Source organism: Saccostrea cucullata, unplaced genomic scaffold (assembly GCF_032062105.1).
Source record: "Saccostrea cucullata isolate Sc308-1 unplaced genomic scaffold, CSIRO_AGI_Scuc_v1 ctg5393, whole genome shotgun sequence".
Taxonomy (NCBI): Eukaryota; Metazoa; Mollusca; class Bivalvia; order Ostreida; family Ostreidae; genus Saccostrea; species Saccostrea cuccullata.
The window spans coordinates 21,844-39,830 of NW_026929520.1; the positions used below are offsets into that span (position 1 = coordinate 21,844).

Genomic DNA, 17,987 nt, shown 5'->3' on the forward strand with positions numbered 1-17,987 from the left:
AAGTATTTGTTTAGGGACATTGCCCTTATCTAAATTTAATATTTTAGCATCGTTCTACTTACATGTATGTTCTTAATGTATTTTTTCCATGGAAAAATGGATAAAGTAACAGCTAAGTTATAATAATAGAAATATATATATCATAGATACTTTTTGTATTGAAATAATTATTCTTCAAACACGATATCTTTTTTTTTCTAATCATTTATTCAATAATATACAACATGACAATGAGGTAAAACTTCCGCAGAAGCCCTCTGGTAATACTTCACCAGGGGTGCCAGGAGCTCCCTGGATCAATAAAATATTATTTAATATATTTCCAATATATTTGAACACAGAATTTTTCACATTATGCTAATATATAATTATTGACTTCATTTTCATACTTATACATAAGTATCTCAAAGAAAAATTTTACCTTTTATATATATAAAATCAAAGTATTCGTTAAACATCAATAGAAGCATGACCATTGTTACAGTGGAGATTGTGTAAAAAAAAAAAGAAGAAAGTCTATATCAATCTCACTGTAACTAGTATTTAGGGCCAGGTCTCCCTAAAATACTGGTCTTTTTTATATTTTACATCTTAAAAACAGGATCAATATGCAGAGTTTTGTGATAACAAAATTAGATTATATAAAAAAAACACATCAGAATGAATGAATTTTACAAGAAAGGAAGATATTTTCCTCATATAATATTAATCATATTTTAAACATAATGTTTCCAGAACCATGTAAAATAACATAGCAAAAACATATTGTGTCTTATAGTGGATTTAAAATTTGAATACATGTACATGTATATATTGTTAATCACGTGAGCATATCCTAGTATTAGAATCACAAGGAATTTTGAAATACATGATTAATTTTCTCTTTGAAATTTGTCAAATCATGTGATTTTAAAAGTGAAAAGTTCGATTTCATTTCATTTTTGAATGCGTTTTTAATGCTGAAGTCTGTTATTTTTAAATTTTCATATTTAATTTTATTTCTTGTTTTCCATATGACCCATTTATAAATACATATTAAAATGTTAAAAACGTTTCTTTGGGTTTGCGGTTCCTTCAAGTAGCCTAATGTTATTGTTTGTTGGTTAATTTGTAAAGTTCCATTTAGTTGCAGCACATTTTCAATTATATCTTCTAGTAATTTAAGTGTTGTTTTAACTTTTGTGCAATGGAAAAAGATGTGTTGTTGATTTTTTTTATGATTTTTACATAGGTTTTATAAACCATTAGTCCGATTTTACATAATTTATCTTCAGTATACAATATATTATGCGCGCATTTCCATTAGAATTCTTGAATTTTATTTTTAATTTTTATTTTTGAAATACTGTCCCAAACTAATTCCACTGTATGTTATTTTGATACATATTTTCCCATTTTTCTTGACATTTTGGAACTATTATCTTGTTTAATATTTTTTCTATGTTCTTTAACTTGATATCTTCAAAGGTTTCCACTTTATTAGTACATCTTTTTATAAGTAAATTATTATTCAATTTATAAGGGAGTTTTGTTTTGCTATTTAATACTGAGCTGTTTCTTTTCAGTATTGGATAAAACAGTTTAGGAATGGCTGATTTTATTTTACTATATTCAAATATCCAACATCTTTTGTCTACTAATTTGTTAAAAATAGTGTCGTTATATTTAAAACAATTTTCCGCATCATTCCAAATGTCTTTAATTTTTAATAAACCACTTTTGATAAATGATTCCACATATAGGTTTTTCCCTTGGAATTGTATAAGTTTATTACCAAAGAGTGAGAGGTTAAGTATTTCCTCTCGATTCTCTGGCACAAATTTTGACTGAAATTCGCTATATGCGATGAGTGCTTTCTTGTAACCAGAAGTCTCTGTCGAGACTGAAGCTCTACTGGTTTGTTCTTTTAGCAATGGAAGGGAAAAGTTCTTAAGCAGTTGGGAATTGAAACTTTACCACAGCAATAAACAGAATAATGATCCTTGATTAAGTCTCTTTATGTTCTTAGTATAGTCTACTTGCATGCCACATTATATCATAACCAGACTTAAACTGCCGGAGGAGTAGCATTTTGAAAGAATTTCACAGAAATTTCTATTTTTTGTTACCATGGCAACACCGTTCATTAAAATCAAAAACCAATATACAGAATTATGTATCTTAGTGTAGTCTACTTGTGTGCCAAGTTATATTGAAATCGGACAAAAACTGTAGGAGGAGTAGCATTTTGAAACAATTTCCCATAAATTTCTATTTTTAGAAACCACGGCAACACTGTTCATCAAAATCAAAAACCGATATACAGAATTATGTATCTTAGTGTAGTCTACTTGTGTGCCAAGTGATATTGAAAACAAACCAAAACTGTAGGAGAAGTAGCATTTTGAAGTTAATTCACAGAAATTTCTATTGATAGTAACCACGGCAACATCGTTCATCCAAATAAAAAAAATACACAAAATTATGTATCTTAGTGTAGTCTGCTTGTGTGCCAAGTTATACTGAAATCAGACCAAAACTGTAGGAGAAGTAGCATTTTGAAACAAATTTACCGACATTTCTATTTTTAGTAACCATGGCAACACCATTCATCGAAATCAAAAACCGATATACAAAATCAAAGTACTCAGAAGTACAGAGAGCCGGGCTCATTTACAGAGTAGAATGGATTTCTTACATGAATCACGTTTATATTCTGATGAAAATTTTTTTTAAAACTATCAATATAAATGATAAGACACTGACAGTGAGTTTTTCAATCCTAATACCACGGTCCAATTTTGTCAGAATCAGAATTAATCTGGTACCGCAGCTGAATGTAAACCAATAGGTCAGTCTGGTTCCCTCTCCTGCTTTACCTCGTATGTGTAGAGAACTACGGTAACACTGATTACCAAGAATCCTTACGCTAATAAACTATTTTCTTTGACTTAGGAAGTTTTCAAAGTCATTACTACTAATGTTTATTTTATATAGATAAAACTTCGTTTTATTTTTGTTGCTTTATTTAGCGTTTGTATTATCTCAAAAGCGGTTGAGTAAGAACTATATTTTTGCACGTAACTTTAAAATGGCGACTATGGGGTCAACATCCTGCCTTGAACAGGATCACATAAGCCGGCAATTGCTCTTTGAGCAATAAGCCCGGCTAAAAATATTCTTGCCACTGTTTTTAATGTCATGTTTTAATATAGATGCTGATGTATACAAGTCTACATGTACGTCCTGACATGTTTCTTGCCATTGATGAAATGATGCAGAGGTTCCAGATAAAGTATATTGATGGATGGACACCATCTTTCATTTCATTGACTGACCAATTGTTGATGACTTTAACGAAACTGACAATGAACACCCCATTTTTGGACCTTGCTGAGAGGTTTAACATGAGTCCGTCATCTGTCAATAACATTGTAACTTCGCAGATTTGTGCTTTGCATGAAATAATATATGAAGGACTCGTAGAGAGTCGCATTCCTTCTCTCCAGAAGTGCAAGGGGTCTATGACTACAAGTTTTGGGGATTTTAGTTCATGTAGAATAGTACTTGATGCAACAGAAATCACCCAGGATGTTCCAGGGAATGATATGAGATTGCAGGCCAGCACATACAGCGGATACAAAAATTCTCACACTGTTAAAAGTGTTACAGGTGTTGCACCTAATGGTGCCTTGGTATTTATTAGTAAATTGTACCCTGGCAGCACATCTGATGTTGCAATTGTAGAACATTGTAAAGTCTTAGAACAGTAATCTCCAGGTGATATGATCTAAGCAGAAAAGGGGTCACTATTCACAAGTTGTTGCCCCAAGGAGTACATCTAAATATTCCTCCCTTTCTTACATCTAAATCCCAATACACCCCCAGTGAGGTCCAACTATGTCGAAGAATTGCTAAGTCACGCATACATGTTGAAAGAGCAAATGAGCGTATTAAGAATTATGAAATTTTACGGCATGTTCCGCAGCAATTTAGATATATTTCTACAAAAGTCTTTCAATTATGCTGTGTTTTAGTCAATTTTAAGGATCCCCTTATGCAGGAAATTGCTCAGAATTTTGCAAGTGTAGATAACTAAGATATTAAAATTAAAATTTTTTCACCATGTTTAATGTTATATCTTATAGCTGTTGTAAATACGGGAGAAATTTACAGAAATAAAAGTCTGTCAAAACAGATATGTTGATCTCCCAATTGATGTCTTTGTTAATTCTCACAATCGCAGTCTTTTGGTGTCCAGACCATAAAATCACACAAGGATTTCCCAGTTATATGAAGCTGTCCTTGCACTTGATCATAGTATTGGTGGTTCTCTCGTAGCTTGAAAGACTTGACTCCATTAAAATCCTGAACCTCTATATGAAAAAAATATATATGTTGAAGATTTTTAAAGAATAAGAATTTTCATTGGTGCCTCAATCGTTAATATAAGACAAAACTATTTAACTAATAAATATTTACATGTATAAGTATTTTGTTCCTTACTGTACAATAAAGTGAGAAGGCAAATCATCTGCCTTGAGGACTAACATTACAACAGAAGGAAAAAACTTTTTTAACAATTGCTAAATTGTACTTAAATTTATCCAAACTAATATATTGAAATTATTTAAAGTAATATCTCAGTACATGAAACATATTCAAACAAATGCATATACACTATTATTACCTAGGCAAAAATCATGTACTTTTTCAATAGCTTCTGGAATTGTCATATTCTTTGCTGAAAAGGGGCATTTCACCTCCAGTATTTCTGGCTTAACGTTTGACATCTCTAATATGTCAGCGAGTCCTGAATTCTGATAGCTGAATCCAAATGCAGCAGGACGACGAATGAGTCCATCGGGGCTTGACCCAAGAACCCCATTACAGTGTAGCCAGATACCTAATATGAACAGTATTATAAAGTTACAAAATAGCATTAATATGCAACACTCTGATTTTCTTATGCATTGATGACTTGTTATAAATAAAACATAAAAATAGTATATTTATATTCATTATCTTAAACTTCAGTTTAATAACTGAATTTTAAATAAATTAGCTCAAGAAAATTTTTTATTTATCATCAATTTTTATTTGCTTTAAAGAAATTGAAATTTTGCTTAGGAAAGAAATATACCAACCTGTTGGCTCTACAACTGCATCCCCAAAAGTTCTATACTTTTCAATTGCGACTTTTTCATTGCACGTCCCCCAAATAATGGCATCCTTCTTTGACAGATCATACGCTGAGCATAATCTTTTGTATAAGGAGACAGGATATCTGTTATATAAGGAGCAAACTTTCAATATTTTTGATTTTATAATTAACTGCTTTTACAAGTATCATTTATAATTACATATACATATAAAGGCATGTAAACTACCAGTATACCTATTTCTCTTGATCGCTGCCAAAACACAACCAAAGTTTGAAGCTGTTAATCTATTCTTCCTAACAGATGACCACATGCAATTTTCCTTTTGACCAGTGGTAAGACAGGCAATCTAAAACATGACAAAAATCTTAAAACTTAAACAACATTCATAATAAAACAGAATACATTCTATTCATTATGCAACTCATTTGTCTTTACCTGTTGGATTTCTTGCTCATTTATCATTAATTTTTGCTTCATCCAAGCGATTGGATTCTCTGCAGAAATAAATTCCTGGCTAGAGATGAGGTCTTCAACTAGAGGCACTGCAAGTGTGGGCACAGGTGGCTCGGGGGATAGTATCCAATGCATTGCTGTTGATTTAATTAAACAAAAAAATTAAACCCTCAGTGAAAAAGACAACAAATACTCAATAAACCTGTATTGCAGTTACATCACCAATTCTTAATACTGGTATATATGTTAAATATTTTTTCAAACTTATTTTATTCACTACTTCAAATAAATTTTGGATTTCAATATGTATACATGTGAAAAGAATGTACAAATAACTTCCTTTAAGTATATGAGAAATAGGGTGAATAATATTTAAACATTTTACTAAAGGTTGCAGTTGAGTTGAAGTTTTATGTTACGTCACGATCTTCTAGTTTGACAGATGCGTTCAAGGTAAATAGTATACGCCTCCTAACCGCAAGCTTTACGACTGGAACTTTCTTCTAATCCCTGATTGTTTGCTTGTACAACAAACTATTTCTGTGTCAAGGTTGATAATATGAGTTAATCAATCACATGAATTGTTTACGCTGAATGCATCTGTCAAAAAAGATTGTGACGTGATGCAAAACTTCACACTGAATAGAAATTGATAGTATAAATGTATAATTAAAAGTTTTAAACAAAGTCAACACAAAAACAAAAGAGACAAGAACAAAACCAAACATGTAAAAGATAAAAAAAGCAAAAAGAATGGAAAGACTGCACATCTTGTCAGAATTTCAGTCCAATGTCAAATAAGCCATTATATATCTGAAGTCCAAAGTCCAGGTGTAATGAGTTAGTTAGGTGTTTTGTGAATTTTTATATATATATACATGTGTGTATATGCATTCTATCCTATCACAGTTTAAATTTTCAAAAAAGTAACAATAAAATAAACTCGTAAACAATGTGACACTAAAATAAAACACCAGATATATTAACCTGAAAATCTCCCTACAGTTGTCTATTTCTGATATAGGAACTCCCTGTCCCTATCATTGACTGGCCTATTTGTTGCCCTAGTAATTTTTCACAAAAGTTGAAAAATGGAGCATAATACAACACTGAATTGTTTTACATATACCATGCTAGCTGCAGATCTGCAGCTTGCTGGTCTGAAAAAATTAGGATGGACGACCAGAGAGATACAGTTCCATCCATTGAAAAAAGTGTATATTGCCCATAAAAAATGTGCTATTTCTCTATTTTTTATATTTTCACTTTTGGGATACTGTCATTTTTTAATATTTTGCACCATTCATGAAACAGTCATAATAAATGCATACCTGTAATTAATAAACCTGTCAGGTGCAGGAAAAAGTTCTTCCATCGTCTTAGTTTGACGAGGTGGCACACTCTTTGGATGCTTAATCCAACTCTGGCGTACATCAGTTTTGCTGACATTTTTGTAACCTGTATCAACATGTTCCATTAATTTACTAAGTTATATTATAGTCTTGGGGCCTAAAGTTAGATTTTATAGTTACAAGTATGCTTATATATGCCAAGGTAGTGGACTTGGAGGTTCCAGGGCACGAATAGTACCCTGCTACCTACAGTCACATGGTGAACTGCACACTTGTATATACCGGGTATATATATTGGTGTGCATATTTTGATATAATTTCTATTTAACATTAAATTTGGTAAAGCATACCTAAAACAGACCAAGTGAATTTACATATTACATAAATTGCTTATAAATTACCCATAGAGAAGAATGCTGGCTTTATGGTGACATTTGTCCATCCCATTTACACATTCACAGGTACTCTGTTCAACTGTGTAACAGTTACCAGTGGTTACCAAGAGTAATCTAATAAAATAAAAAAAAAAATAACCACCTAGAATTTTACTTATGTTTCTATCAATTTTAAAAGTAAAAAGCATGTTTACATGGAAACTTGAAAATTAAGGAGAGAGAGAGAGAAAAAAAAGAATTGTATATTAATTTATTATTATGTATTAAGACATTGCATAGACGCTTTCAGTCAAGGAAATTCGGAAAGAGGTTTGTTCTGGATTTATTGCATAGGCAGGATAAAACATATATACTTCCAAACGTGTTGTACATTATGCATTTTTTCGTGATTTGCAACAAAAGACTTTAAAAAAAAATTTTCTTTCTTCCAAAAATCTCAAAGAAATGGGATGAACTTACAGTAACCTGGTAGCTCCGGTCTCGCATGGAGGCTTGCACAATTCCCCTTATAAACTGCGCATCTTTGTCATACACAAACTTTAAAACGTGGTCAGATTGACGGCAGTCTCCGATTTCCGCATAAGTTTCGTTGTACCAGCTGTATAATTTGACCATGGAGAACGCCATACCGCAATCGCGTATACCTTGTGTAATATGCGTCTTCTTCGTTTATCTCCAGAAACGAAATCTGGCGATGTCTAGGGGGGCACTGTGTAGGCCTAACACCTGCATCATTAGGGACCCCTCGGCTGATTAGGTTTGCCGAATGAGTGGAAAATTTAGCCTGGTACCCTGTCTCATCATTGCCGAGGCATTGACGCAGAGTAAACGAAGCAAAACAGGGACAGGGAACCAGGCTATGCGTAGGAATTTGTTAAAAGTTCTCTACTAAGAACAAATGTATTTTTAATAACTGCACAATAATAATTACAGTACAGTTTATATTCACATTTAATTAATCAGATTATGAGTATAAATTGTTTCAACAGCGATTACAAGTAGATGCACTATATTTCAGAACGTCAGTTTAATTTGACGACTATTGGGTCAACATCCTGCCTTGAACAGGAAGTTGAACAGGATCCCATAAGCCGGCTATTGCTCTTTGAGCAATAAGCCCGGCTAATTATGTATCTTAGTGTAGTCTACTTATGTGCCAAGTTATATTGAAACCAGACCAAAACTGTAGGAGAAGTAGCATTTTGAAAGAATTTCACTGAAATTTCTATTTTTAGTAACAACGGCAACGCCGTTCATCGAATTTAATGCTTCGAAAACTAAGTTAAATCACAGGCACCTGAAGTATGGATAATACCCCCCCCCTTTTTTTAATGAAAAAAAAAAATGTAAGAGTGTATAATATCTCAAAAATATAAAATTTCCCCGTCAAACACATCTATATGTCATTATATGCAAGCAGATTGTACTTTTTCTCACGTTTAAAGAATGGCCTTATTCGGTATAGTAAAAATACAGTTAAAATAGTTAAAACATGAACCAAATTTAATTGTTTGAAAGTTGTTGCACAATACTCAGGTGACCTATAAGGCCCGTGGGCCTCTTGTTGGAGAAGTAGCATTTTGAAAGAATTTCACTGAAATTTCTATTTTTAGTAACAACGGCAACGCCGTTCATCGAATTTAATGCTTCGAAAACTAAGTTAAATCACAGGCACCTGAAGTATGGATAATACCCCCCCCCCTTTTTGTTAATAAGAAAAAAAAATGTAAGAGTGTATAATATCTCAAAAATATAAAATTTCCCCGTCAAACACATCTATATGTCATTATATGCAAGCAGATTGTACTTTTTCTCACGTTTAAAGAATGGCCTTATTCGGTATAGTAAAAATACAGTTAAAATAGTTAAAACATGAACCAAATTTAATTGTTTGAAAGTTGTTGCACAATACTCAGGTGACCTATAAGGCCCGTGGGCCTCTTGTTGGAGAAGTAGCATTTTGAAAGAATTTCACTGAAATTTCTATTTTTAGTAACAACGGCAACGCCGTTCATCGAATTTAATGCTTCGAAAACTAAGTTAAATCACAGGCACCTGAAGTATGGATAATACCCCCCCCCCCCCTTTTTTTAATGAAAAAAAAAATGTAAGAGTGTATAATATCTCAAAAATATAAAATTTCCCCGTCAAACACATCTATATGTCATTATATGCAAGCAGATTGTACTTTTTCTCACGTTTAAAGAATGGCCTTATTCGGTATAGTAAAAATACAGTTAAAATAGTTAAAACATGAACCAAATTTAATTGTTTGAAAGTTGTTGCACAATACTCAGGTGACCTATAAGGCCCGTGGGCCTCTTGTTAAGAATTATAATTATTTTGTTTTTTTTGTTCATAACCTCATCCCCCTGATGACTGATTTAACCACAGGCACCTGAAGTATGGATAATAACACCCCCCCCTTTTTTTAATGAAAAAAAAATGTAAGAGTGTGTAATATCTCAAAAATATAAAATTTCCCCGTCAAACACATCTATATGTCATTATATGCAAGCAGATTGTACCTTTTCTCACGTTTAAAGAATGGCCTTATTCGGTATAGTAAAAATACACAAGGTAAGAAACAAAAGTTGTAAACAAATGGTGAACCCCTACTTCGAACCAGATAACCAAGGTAATAATTAGTGTTACCTATCATAATTTTGCAATCAATCTGTCTGGGAGATGTTCTTTGATTAGTCTCTTTAACCTAAACACCGCTATTAGCGTTCTATATGCCGTAATCAGACGATTTATTAATCGGATACACAAAATTTTCTCCATTGGCAGCGTTAAAGGAGGTTTTGAAGCTGCTTTTCTGTTTCGCTTTATCTGATTGGCTAATTATAATACAGTTTAAATATCTAACCAATCAGATAAGGCGAAACAGAAAAGCAGCTCCAAAACCTCCTTTAACGCTGCCAGTGCGTTGATTGGTTGATTAACACACCAAAGAGCAAATTTCAAAGCATTAATTTATTTTCAGACTTTGTACACCCCCCCTTCACCCCCGCCCCTGGGCGGGGGCGGGGGCACAAAAAAATAACCATTTTGCTAGGTGCACATTTCTTCATCATGAATATATATTTGGATCATTGGCATTAAACACAGGAGCAAAGGAAAGAATTTAAAAGAATAAATGCATTTTCACTATATAAGAGAGCCCTGCCCTAACACCAAAACCCCTGACCCTGGGTCATAAAATTCACAATTTTGAAAGAGGCACTCTTGCTCATCATAACTATGTGCTTAGTTACTTTATTTAATACCCAGAAGTAGAGAAGAAGATTTTCAAAGAATTAATGCATTTTCACTAAATAACCAATAGAGACCCGCCCTAACACCAGAACCCCAGACCCTGGGGTTACAAAATTCACAATTTTGAAAGAGGTACTCTTGCTCATCATAACTATGTGCTTGGTTAGTTTATTTGATACCCAGGAGCAGAGAAGAAGATTTCCAAAGAATAAATGCATTTTCACTATATAATCAATAGGGCCCCATCCTAACACCAGAACCCCTGACCCTGGGGTCATAAAATTAACAATTTTTGAAGACGCACTCTTGCTCATCATAACTAAGTACTTAGTTAGTTTATTTTAATACCCAGAAGTAGAGAAGAAGATTTTCAAAGAATTAATGCATTTTCACTAAATAACCAATAGAGCCCCGTCCTAACACAAGAACCCCTGACCCTGGGGCCATAAAATTCACAATTTAAGAAGAGGCACTCTTGCTCATCATCACTATGTGCTTAGTTAGTTAATTCAATACCCAGAAGTAGAGAAGAAGATTTTCAAAGAATTAATGCATTTTCACTATATAACCAATAGAGCCCCGCCCTAACACCAGAACCCCTGACCCTGGGGTCATAAAATTCACAATTTAAGAAGAGGCACTCTTGTTCATCATCACTATGTGCTTGGTTAGTTTATTTAATACCTAGGAGCAGAGAAGATTTTCAAAGAAATCATGCATTTTCACTATATTATCTATGTAGCCCTGCCCTAGCACTAGAACCCCTGACCCTGTGGCCATGAATTTCACAATTTAAGTAGAGGACTCAATGCTCATTACATTCATAACAACAGTTTGCCTGCTTGATGTCCAGGAGTAAAGAAGAAGATTTTTAAAGATTGCAATAATTTTAGTGGTTTTTGCCCCACCCCCCAGGCCCCAGGGGGGCAGGGACCATGAAATTCACAATTTTTGTTCCCCTTCACCCATAGATGCTGTATACCAAATTTGGTTAAAAATGGTTGAGTGGTTTCAGAGAAGAAGCCGAAAATGTTCAAATGTTAACGCACGACGCACGACACACGACGACGGACGAAACGGATAGCAATAGGTCACCTCAGGGGACCTAAAAATTGCTATGAAAATAAAAACTTACCACAGTTGGCTATGAATGGTGTTTTTAATATTGGCTTATCGACATGTGGGTGAAAAACCTTGACATTACAATTTGCGACGAGAATGGTTTTGGCCTGCCCCCTCACAAACACGCACATTGAGGGGGCCGCCGCGAGGCAGTAGGCATAATGCATGCTAGTGAATTCCTTACATGGCGTACACGGTATGCATACAGTCTGGGGTGTATAGGCCAAGATCATAGAAGTCGTTAGGATTAGAATAATCCTCATTGCTGCCGCGTACTCAACAGTCAACCGCGCCTTTTAAAAACGAGCTCTGCCTCGATTTGAAATTAGGTATTGTAAAGCACGAATCCAAGTTTAGTCTCTCTATTTCCGGACAGTTTCATTTTTTTTATTGACACTTTTGGACGTCATGAAACTTTATTTTTTATGTGTGAATGGAAAATGTTTCAGAAGAAAAAAAAATGAACGAATTTTTAGAATATTATAAATTTACGCAGCACATAAATGAATGCAATAATAATTCTATAATCTTCAAAAGAGGTCATGAAATGTGCACACTTTTTTTTTACTCATAATTACCACAAAGATCAAAAACAAAATAGACCTTTGTTGTAAATAATGTTTTCACAAGATCTATAGGGTGCACAAAATATATGTTGTATTTGACGACCATTGTTTTCAGTGACACAAATTAAGAACAAACTTCTAAAGTCATACAATAATGTGCTTTCCTCAGCATCAGTTCGACAGAACAAAAGATTCAGTTGTAATTCAAACATGATAACTATTGTTCAGTGACACACATTTTTCACATATAGGTACAAGGTTAAGGGAGTAAAATATAGAATATAGATCTCTTTTAAATAATGTTTTCTCAGCATTATAAAAGACGCTTCCTCTAAGGTCAAGAAAAAAAAAACTTGTAGTCAGCTAATGATGAATTCAAGGCATTGTATATCTTATCATATATAAGGTTGAAGATTTTTCATTCATCAATCCAGAATTCTCTTTCTGATTTAGAGATAAGAATGGCTGAGGCACAGTTGACATTCATATAAGTTAATTTTTTTGTATTATTTTTTTTAATTGTATTTTTTAAAATTCTTTTTTCATTATTTAGGCATTTAGAAAACTGAAAAGCATGCATCTTATATGAATACAATTATTATTAAAACAAAGAGTAGACATGATTTTTTTTATATATACATTTTTTTTAATCAAGGGACAGTTTGGAAAATAATGAACGTAAATGCAAGGGACCCACTCTGAAAGAACTGCTGCAGAAACCACCACTACAACCAAGAATGCAAATGTGTAAACCGAAGCAACAACCACCAGCGATTCATCAAAAACAAGAAAACGTTTTCTCGGATCAAAAGGAAAATAGTTTTGAAAATTTCGTAGGGTTCGAGGAAGAATGGAAAAAAACTACATAGAGAACTCGATCTTCCTGATTTGGATGTCGAGTAAGTACTGAGTATAATAAAATCTTACGTTTTAATGCTATCAGCATCAATAAACGCTAAATTGTACTGACTTAAAAATTATTTATTAGTTTTGTTTTTAATTACATTGTATTGGCATTAAAGATTTTTCCTAATTTTTGGTACAAAAGAAAAAGTATCATTGTATCATCCATAGTATAATCAAAATTTATCTTATGCATTTCTAACAATTTTAGAAATTCTTCAAATTCCATAAATTTTAAAGACAATCCTCAAAAGTCAGAACAAACACCTGTATTTCAAAGGTATTCTTATCACTTGTTACTGTATGTGTAATCAGCATAAAAATTTTTTAAAATTAAATTCATTTTTTTTTCAAACGCTTCCTCTCTTTTTTAATAAAGATATTCCATGACTAAAAACTGTGTCGAGACCGGTGATACCCGTACTGCGGTATTAAAAGCAACTACTCCAGAGGGGTACGTTATCAGGGAAAATCAGACTGCTACCTATAGAAGTCCACAAAAAAATTACGATAGTTCGACAGCTACATGTAGCAATGGGTTTATTGACGTTGAAGTCTCCATAATGACAGAATTAAGGTATATGATAAGTAACTAGAAAACTGACCAGTCAGCAAGGGCCCCGCCATGGGGTAGAATTAATAGGTCGCAGATGATTAAAAAATGAACGAAGCAACTGTATTCTTAAAATTTCAAGATAATTCTTGAATATTTAAAAACCTGAAAATAATATCCTTATATTTACATTAGACAGTAAAGAACAATTTAACATTGAATGTATATTTAAACAATTATGAGGCTTGTGTTATATAAAATGCCAGCCTTCAATGAATGCAGATATCATGAAGGCTTGACCTTAACTTCAAACAAACAACAGTTGCAGACAAAGGTTTTCATTAATCTAAGACAGATAAAGAAAAGCCTACTACTTTCCTGCAGCAGGCTAGATAATTAATCCCAAGGGATTAATTGACTACCTCTCTCATTATTTTCTTCAAAAGTTACAATTAGAACTTTTTCAGTATTAATGATAGAATGGGTTTTTTTTATACAATTATCCTAAAAATTAATAATATTCTTAAATTAACATAAAGTGAAAAAAGCAAATTAAAAAAATCTTCTTCAATCTATTTCTTGTTATTAGAATTCAATGAAATGATAACTATTAAACAAAAATAAATTATAAAAATTTAAATCCACATTTATGAGTGTTCATAGCATTCCAAATTGACTTAACTACAAAACAACCGTATTTGTAGACAGAATTGGTAATTCATCTCAATTTGACAGATAAAGATAATGCTCTGCATTTTTTTCAGGAGGAAAGCTAATTAATCCCAAGGGACTCAAAGAGCATTCAATTTATAATGGGAACATCTTCAGCAGTTATCTCTCTTTGCCAATGCTTTGGTATATAATGTTAAGGAATCTACCCCACCACCCCAGCTCCAAACCAGGGGACATAGAGACCAAAACTTAGCATCAAAATGTGTATTTCTGCATACTGAACTACCATACCAAATTTGAAGATGATTGGGCAACCATAAAAAAAGTTGTCCATTCATTCTTATGCATAGATTAAGAATCTACCCCATCACCCCAGCTCCAAACCAGAAGACATAGAGAACCAAACTTAGCATCAAAATATGTATTTCTGCCTACTGAACTACCATACCAAATTTGAAGATGATTGGGCAACCATAAAAAAAGTTATTGGTAAAAAACAGAAAATTTGTGGACGGAAGAGTGACAGACGGACAGACAGACAGACAGACAGACGGACGGACAGACAGAGTGATTACTATAGGGCACCCGCAAATTCTTGCGGGGCCCTAATTATGTTTATAAATTTGAGAAGTACACATATTATGGTTATTCGTCTGACTCATTTAATATTGAATCTTCATACTTCAAAAGAAGTAAATCATTTACTGAATTATTTAATATGAGAATGCAAGTAGACTTTGTGTTTTATTTTAAATGTAAATTAATTACGATCTTATATTTCAGACGACGTCATCTGAAAAGATGCATGGTAGAAAAGACACCAGTGCCACCCCATCCTCTCCATAAAGAGTTAGAAACATTAAAAGACTTGGAAAAGAAAATGAGAAACAATCTTGATGAAATTAACACTATTATAGGTTATATAGAGAGTTATTTTAAAAATCGTAGGGTGCAGTTTGTATCTCTCAATTGAGAGAGAGAATTCTGGAGTCATGTAATTGTATGAAAAAAATGAACTTAGTATGTATGAATAAATATTCTCTCTCTCTCTCTCTCTAATCTTATTGTAAAGAAAAAAAATGATAAATAGGTGATATAGTTATTTTAAAAATCACACGGTGTTGTTTGTATCTCTCATTTGAGAAAGAGAATTCTGGATTCATGTAATTGTATGAAGAAATAAACTCAGTATGTATGAATTAATGTTCTCTTTTTTTTAAAATCTTGTTGCAAGGGAAAAAAAGAAAAAAGTTCATTAAAAAGATCGTTATTAATAATATAAAAAAGTTTCTGATCAGTGTTCAAAGTAAAATATATACACTGTCAAAGTGATACTTACCGTTTTTTTTTTGTTGTGGTTATTAGCATTCTCTTTGAGAAATGCTTTGCAAAATTACTCTTTTATACTACAAGTGACTTTAATGTAGGTTAGTAGGTCAATCCCCAGATGAAGAAAGCCTTTGCTTTGACCTAAAAAAACCCTAACATATACTGTTAATTGTGCTTCAGAATTGATACAGTCCATAAATTTGACCGGCTGTCCTACATGACTTGACCTTCAATGGTCATGGTCATATTTGTCACTTGTAAACTTACCCTTGTTTTTTCATCCTTCTTTAAGTTGATCGGTCAAGGCCAGACCTAAAAAATAAGGTCATGATAACGATCTTCAGTAAGTTGCTAAGGTGAAGGTCACGACCTAGTCAGTGAAATTAGGTCAAGGTCGTGGCCTTCTTGGGTCACGACCTTGACCAGCGTGAAATTAGGCCAAGGTCATGACCTTCTTGGAATTAGGTCATGACCTTGACCTCATTTCCAAGGTGAAGGTCATGACTTTGACCTCATTTCCATGAGTGTATTGAGTGTACAGTATACCCCCTGCTGCTCATGTATCAATTCACATATAATTATATCTATCAAATCAAATATAATGATTGTAATCAAGTCCTTTTTATGATGTCTTAATTTAAAAATGAATTGTACTAATTATGAAATCCTTTCAGGTGTGTCACAAGAAGTGTACTGGGAGACGATGAGAGGGAGAGGACTTGACCGTTGGATTTGCCAGGACTGTTCTCAAGATCAGCCTGTCCACGAAAGCACCAGACTGAGTTTATCCACAAACAGGACTGCACAGTAAGTTTACATTTTCAATGTACAATATCATACATACTGATCTATATGTATAATTTAATCTCGTGTTACTCAGGTTGATTATTCAAGAGTATTGGTCTATTCTGCTATCAATATTATTAATTACCGGCCGCCGGAGGCGGTCGGTTATATGATATGAAAGTTTTAAGACGCTGTGCGTCAACGGCCCAAGCAGAACTTGTAGAAACGACACTTTCATTGTCTACCCCTACAGAACAAACAGGTACTTTTTATTATATCCATGTGTTACTTATTTTAAACATTTTGAAAATTTGTATAATCTATACGAACTGTTGTTATCAACAGGAAATGACAATGAGGATCTATTTATTACACATTAAACTTAATACACTGATTGTCTTGAGAGAATTTGAAAAATCATGAAAGTATTTTTTTTTGTTAAGCTATTTTTTTTACAGTATCTGGATTGAATCGAATAGCACCGATAGAAATTTATGTCATAATTTATGCGCATAAATTAAAATAAGTCTCCCGCTAGAGGCGCTGCAGTAGGTTCGGACAAATATAGTTATGATGGCGGCCAATTCGTTATTAGAAGAGGATATTCCCGGGGCCAAGTTTGTTCATGCATCGGTCGAGGAACACACAAATATTCAATTAAAAAGATGGTTGAAATGTCGTGGGCTTCCTACTTCTGGAAAACGGCCAGATTTAATAGAAAGGTACCCAATGTTTGATAATGTGTATTTGTAAACAACGAAAATCACGACACCGCGATTGAAACATTTGTGTAAAATATAAACAATTTTTTCGGTAATGTTTCGTGGCAATTAAATTATTAAATGATGGAAATTTACAAAAACAATCTACAATAACACATACTTTGAACTTTTTGTCATTAAATAATATACTTAATATTATGCAGATGCCAGAATGCTGTAAACAACAATGTTAAAATTGATCTGAAAGTTGACGATGGTAAATGGCTGAATCTTAAAAAGAATCCAACACCTGTTGCATCACAAGTTCCCTATGTTCCAATTCAAGGTTGGAAGAAGTTTCCATCTGTGTCTATACCAAAACATTTTAATCATGGGCATATCTACTATTATCTTGTGGAATCAGTAGCATCAATAGAGTGTGACTCAAACAGTTCTGAGGATGACTGTCAAGATGATGTACATACTAGCAAACCATTTACTAAGGGTATGAATCTTTTTAGGAGTGGTCATGTGAAAAACATGCATGATGTCAGTTGTAAAGGACACTATTTTGTTAAAGCATCAGTGTTAGCTTCCTACTCAAAACATTCCTACAATTGTACAGTAACATTATCCGAATCATCTGGATCAGTATTAGAGGGTACATGCACTTGCTCTGCTTCTGGCATGGGCAGATGTTCTCATGTTGCTGCTGTGTTGTTTGCATTAGAGGACTACACTATTGAATTT

General features: G+C 33.2%; 2 protein-coding genes across 3 annotated transcripts; one reads left to right on the forward strand and one right to left on the reverse strand.

Annotated features, from left to right (window-relative positions):
• Window positions 1-3,972: 3,972 nt before the first annotated feature.
• Window positions 3,973-8,373, reverse strand: LOC134281096 (uncharacterized). 2 transcript variants are annotated; one of them, XM_062763561.1, is made up of 7 exons: window positions 7,351-8,373; window positions 6,929-7,055; window positions 5,580-5,734; window positions 5,378-5,490; window positions 5,127-5,266; window positions 4,670-4,885; window positions 3,973-4,355 (listed from the first exon to the last, which is right to left on the reverse strand). In XM_062763561.1, exons 2-7 carry the CDS (start codon window positions 7,044-7,046, stop codon window positions 4,207-4,209), a joined length of 891 nt encoding a protein of 296 aa, XP_062619545.1. In that variant the 5' UTR covers window positions 7,047-7,055; window positions 7,351-8,373; the 3' UTR covers window positions 3,973-4,206. The 2 variants fall into 2 exon arrangements, with proteins under 2 accessions (XP_062619545.1, XP_062619546.1); XM_062763562.1 differs by lacking the exons at window positions 6,929-7,055; window positions 7,351-8,373 and adding an exon at window positions 5,983-6,218 and having other exon boundaries at window positions 3,974-4,355.
• An 8,736-nt stretch (window positions 8,374-17,109) lies between these two features.
• LOC134281097 (uncharacterized) lies at window positions 17,110-17,786 on the forward strand (the record flags this gene model as incomplete). Its single annotated transcript, XM_062763563.1, has 2 exons — window positions 17,110-17,258; window positions 17,462-17,786. Coding segments are annotated over exons 1-2 (474 nt in total), but the record flags the coding sequence as incomplete, so codon positions are not given.
• Window positions 17,787-17,987: the final 201 nt, after the last annotated feature.

Bases quoted from the DNA above. Each gene is read 5' to 3' on its own strand.
- LOC134281096 (XM_062763561.1), bottom strand. From the start codon at position 7,046: ATGTCAGCAAAACTGATGTACGCCAGAGTTGGATTAAGCATCCAAAGA. The intron at 5,735-6,928 runs GTATGCATTTAT...TTAAATCAACAG, and splicing joins GACAGGTTTATTAATTACAG to CAATGCATTGGATACTATCC. The intron at 4,886-5,126 runs GTTGGTATATTT...TGTTCATATTAG, and splicing joins TGCAGTTGTAGAGCCAACAG to GTATCTGGCTACACTGTAAT.